The following is a 5,247-nucleotide window of genomic DNA, read 5'->3' on the forward strand; positions in this document are numbered from 1 at the left end:
AAAAATAAACATAAATGAAATATTTTCTCTAAAAAGGAAACTGTAACATGTTTCTTCCAAACACAAGTTCCTTCGTAGTAACTCTTAAGTAATTTTAAATATGGAAATACGTTATTTTTCTTTTTGGTGTTGTTTTTTTTTTCACCAACCCAAATGTTTCAAATGAAATAATTTAGTTTATTTTACGAATTTGCACGTTTCACATCAATTTCTTAGGTTAATCAATTGTGTTTTCTGTAATCCAATCCACGTACTTTGCAACTCTAGTGTAAACGCCAGGAAAACCTGGTTCCGCACACTTGCTACCAAAGGACACCAGTCCCACCACTGTCCATCTGCTGTCTGCATTCCTTACTAACAGAGGGCCGCCAGAGTCTCCCTGTATTTTGTGAAAACAAAAACAAAAACCATAAGTTCCATGTGAGGATGGTAAACACGAAATACATATAAATGAAAGAAAAACAGAAATCGTGAAAGATTCAATTTTCGACAAATTTGTACACGTGTTGGGAATTGATGAAAAAATGTTGTTTCATTCGCAGTTCATTTATTCTTTGTGATTAACTATTCATGTTATTAAAATCCTAAATATTTCCAACTTTGCCTTAGAACTCTATATATAATTATGTACATTTGGTGTACTGGGTCAATAGGTCACCTACTGTAGTATATTACTATATATTCCTAATGGTTTGTGAAGTGGAAATGGTTGGCAAACACTCGCTTAGAGGGCTATAGATTACATTTTAATACTTTATGGGCTAAGTATGACCAAGAGATTAACGTGCCAAATTTTCTGTCTAACGTTTTGAGCCCGTTATATGCTCTGCACTTTTGGTTGTGGGTGCTTTATAAAAGTGACAGTCAGTTCTACTTCTCAGTTATGAATAGCCATGTAAGAGGCGAGTGCTACTGATACATGATCGCTCTTTGTCCTACAGTTTAAAAATAGGGATGGCTATGTTCCGGAATCTTAGGATCTCAGGTCTGACCATTTTAGCCTACGTGTCGTTCACATTGAAAATACCAATATCAGATACCTAACTATTCTCTAAACAGTGTTAACGACATTCGTTCTATAAAAACGTTTTAAGGAGGTAGAGATACCACTACCTCTGAAAATGAGTTTACTGATTTTTTGCAAGATTTGTACCAGATAATGTCCACAGAAGGACGCGATTAAGGTTTGTCCAAAAATTGTGCAATTCTCTAATGGGTTTGGTCGAATTGTGGGAATACCACACCTTGCCAAGAATCCTTGGTGACGCCAGTATAACAAGGTCTTTATTGAACCTTGGTTGGAAGTTAACAGAGATGGGTTTGAAGTCTCTTAAAGCGTTTAGAGGACACACAGTGTTCATGCTTGTATTCGCTCAAGGTTGTCCAGAAAGCGTGGAGTTTTCTAAAGCCTGTCCAGTTCACAAATAAATGGCAAACAAAAAAAAAATCATTAAATCGTGGTTTTCTTTTATTGGAAAGATCGAAAAAAGTCCTGTTTTTCCAGGTCAGAATGCTCCACTTAAAACACAATGAAACGTTTCGCTAGCACGTGTTAAATATCCTCCAATCAATGTAGACTAGAAATAGCTTATTCATAAAATATTGAATTCATTGTTTAGAGTGACAATTACTAGTACCTAAAACAGAAAAATAATGGAACTAACCTCTACCTTTGGCGTCTTTCAGTTGTTGCATCAAAATACTTATTTGTTGTAACATAGCTTTTACTGTTTTTTTGTTTTTTCAGATTTGAATTTCATTTTCTACCAGTGAATGATATTTACTAAATATAGACAGGAAAAAAAAAACGCATTCTTAAGACGGAAACTTCTTGTTAATCTGTTATATATCTGCTTGTTCTTGCGCATTTTTGTGAAACAGATAATTACATCATTGTAGAAACAACGTTATAGGTATTGAATATATGAGATATATACTCCTCTTATCAACTCCTATCGAGGCGGTACTGACAGTTGATGGCGCGCCCTGTGCAAGATATAAATTATGCGCCCCTTCTAAAATAAATCTAATCTATTCTACGGGTCAGCGCTCTGTGCGGACTCATCGCTCACACTACCATGACTTTTATTACAGTACAACATAAAACTACACGTAAAATCTTGTTGTTGTTCTCCTCTCTGGATATTTTAAATGTGTTACATCTTATAAACTCCCAGATGCATGGAAAACAGCTTAAAAACATGGAAAGCATGAAAAACAGCTTAGGAACTTAAAGCTAACACGAAGAATGCTAAAAACCTAGAATTTGTGATAAAAAAATTAGGTAAATTGTTGATTTTTTCAGATTCCACTTAGTTTATCCACCTCGGATTTCAAATGGATAAATTAGAAACAACGTGAGAAAAATAAACAGCTTCTGCAGGTTACGTGATTTTTGTCACAAATGTTAAGTTTATTAGTTTCCAATGCTTTCATGCCAACTTTCAGTGTTTTAATTGTGAATATGAATACCTTAATTACACAGGCCTGCGAATTTAAACTTCTTAAAAGTTGTTTTGGTATTAATAACGGATTTTCCATAATTCAGCTACGCAGATTTTGAAAATAATATTCATTTTTTTTTATCACGTAAGGATTTTTTACAAATCGGGTAAAAATCTCTTACTTAGATCAAATTATTATTTCGTTTACCACAATGAAATTTTTTTATTATTATGTTTGTTAACAGACATATAAATAAACTGAAGAAAAGGGGAAGAACATTGATGTCAAACGAATATGCATCCTGATTCATCCTGATTTTTTTTATGAAATATACGTCTTTTAGTCTCAAAACTACGTGTTGTGGTCTTTCTTTTATGTATTGTGTTATGGCGTTTTGAGAAAAATCTGTACGTGATAGAAAAAAATGAATATTATTTTCGGATTCAGCGTTCAAGAATTGCTGTAGAACATGTAAAAGTATCAATACAATAAAACCATCATGTTATTAAACACTAAACACCCTAATCCAAATTCTCCATGATACAGTGATTTAACCTCTTTCGGTTAAATGTAAACACTGGTGTTTTTGATATCAGTTACTGATTGCTCTAGTTGTTTTCGAGCTTTGATCGTTTGTATTTGTATGTATGGGAAAGCTTCAAAGGCTGTCTGCCGCCATCCATAATTTTGAATTACTGACTAGAGGGAAGGCAGTAAGTCAGCAGCATCCAACTTCCTATCATACACGCTATGGCATTGACTATCACTCCTATAACGCAACCAAAAGTTTAAGTACGGGAAATATTTTGTGGTATCGCTCATAGTCGAACCCGGCTCGCCAACTTCGAAATCCAAAGTTCTACCACAGAACCAACCCGAGCACCCTCACTGATCCAAACTTGATTGTCGAACTCCGCTTACTAGCAGCGAAACTTGATCTGGATCGAGATCCTTTTCAGAATCTGGGAGGTCAAGTACTATTTAGACCTCTTTCTGCCTCCCACACTGGTGTTATTTGATCCCATTTAGTTGGCACCATTAGTTGGGAAACACTGATAAATGCTGAACATCCCATAAATGAGGGTTCTCTCTATATACAAAGTCACAATTACATTACAGACTTTGCTTTATTTAGCATGTCAACAGTCTTACATTTCACAAATCCCATTCACTAAAGTTTCGGTTTGGTTTTATATTTCGCGCAAGGCTACACGAGAGCTATCTGCGGTACTCGCTCGTAATTTAGCAGTGATAAACCAACTGAAAGTCAATACCACTCACCGCCAACTCTTGGGCTACTCTTTTACCAACGAATAGTGAGCTTGACCGTCTCATTATAACGTCCCCACAGCTGAAGGGGCTAGCATGTTTGGTGGGATGGGAATTCGAACCCGCGACCTGCAGATTGCGTCCTACTCACCAGGCACTAAAGTTCCTCATCAGTTTTATTATTTATCAGACAAGTTTTTATTATGCTGTTTCACTTCGATACTGCTGAAAGCTTTAGTCTTACTGCTACTATAGATAACGCCTCTGACGAATAGTCAACAATAATAAGGAGGTCGTACGTCATTGACTTCTGTCAATTACAAGAACACGCTCATATATAAAATAGCTTGAAAGTGGGTCAGTGGCATCAAGGGAACCCTTCGCTTGTAAATCATGCGCTACGAGAATGTAACTAAACAACATTTTCGTTCATAGGTGGCACCTCAAATATCGTCAAAAACCAGGTTGCAAAGATAGCAACTTTTACTGACGTTTTGAACGGTTTTCGGATCATATAATCCACGTTGTTTCCCAACAGGCTACTATGGAGAATGTAGGCTAAATGGATAACCTGTGAGAAGATATACATTAAAGAATAATGACAAAACATTTTAAGAATGGCTTTAAGGTTTCGCGCAAAGTCACCAATTTGAATCAGAAGTTCTATGAAAGATATGCATGTCATAATTCCTATTTCACGAAACGCTAAAAGATTGGTTAACTAAAGGTATATTTATATCTTAGATAAATACTCCAAATCACCTAGTGGATCAGAAGGTTCAAGGTTCGACTCCGCGATATGCTGCTCGGCATTTTCAACAGCCCCCCCCCCCAGTGGCACAGCGGTATGTCTGCAGACTTACAACTCTAAAAACCGAGTTTTGTTATCCGTGGTGGGCAGAGCACAGATAGCCCATGGTGTAGCTTTGTGCTTAACTTCAAACAAATAAACAAACTTTGAACAGTGGGAGGAGAGGGAAGCGTTATAAATGCGATAGCTAATCCCGCTATTCGGTTAAGTTTCCTTGTTTGTTTCAGAATTTCGTGCAAAGTTACGCAAGGCTATCTGCGCATACCCATCCATAATTTTAACTACCCGAGCGGACGCTTCCAGCGTCTGCCCGAAAAACCAGATTTATCCATTCGGACGGTGACTGCGTCCGATAACATTTATGTCTCTTTGGCTAAAAACTAATCCAAAACATACGAGTAATACAAACGTTTCAATGTGGATGTAATTTAAGAATCGAAAGATGTAAAAATAACATTAAAAAGTGGCCTGTATTCATTATACATATAAACTACAGACCATTACACTAACTTAGATACAAACTACAAATAAACTACAGACCATTACATTAACTTTGATACAAACTACATATAAACTACAGACCATTACACTAACATAGATACAAATTACAAATATACTACAGACCATTTCTTAGTAACGAAACAGAAACTTAAAATATCAAATATAGATTGATACTTAGTCATACAAACAGATCAATATAAATATGTTTGTCAGCTTTGGGG

The 5,247-nt window shown here is 36.0% G+C and overlaps 1 protein-coding gene across 1 annotated transcript in view; it reads right to left on the reverse strand.

Annotated features, from left to right (window-relative positions):
* Window positions 1–217: 217 nt before the first annotated feature.
* Window positions 218–5,247, reverse strand: part of LOC106460477 (venom protease-like) — a 41,437-nt gene continuing 36,407 nt past the window's right edge. The window contains exon 7 of the mRNA XM_022387216.1: window positions 218–379. Within this exon, the coding sequence (XP_022242924.1) occupies window positions 218–379 (162 nt within the window). The remainder of the gene's footprint in view (window positions 380–5,247) is intronic.

The sequence above is a fragment of the Limulus polyphemus genome, unplaced genomic scaffold, assembly GCF_000517525.1.
Source record: "Limulus polyphemus unplaced genomic scaffold, Limulus_polyphemus-2.1.2 Scaffold778, whole genome shotgun sequence".
NCBI classification, from domain to species: domain Eukaryota; kingdom Metazoa; phylum Arthropoda; class Merostomata; order Xiphosura; family Limulidae; genus Limulus; species Limulus polyphemus.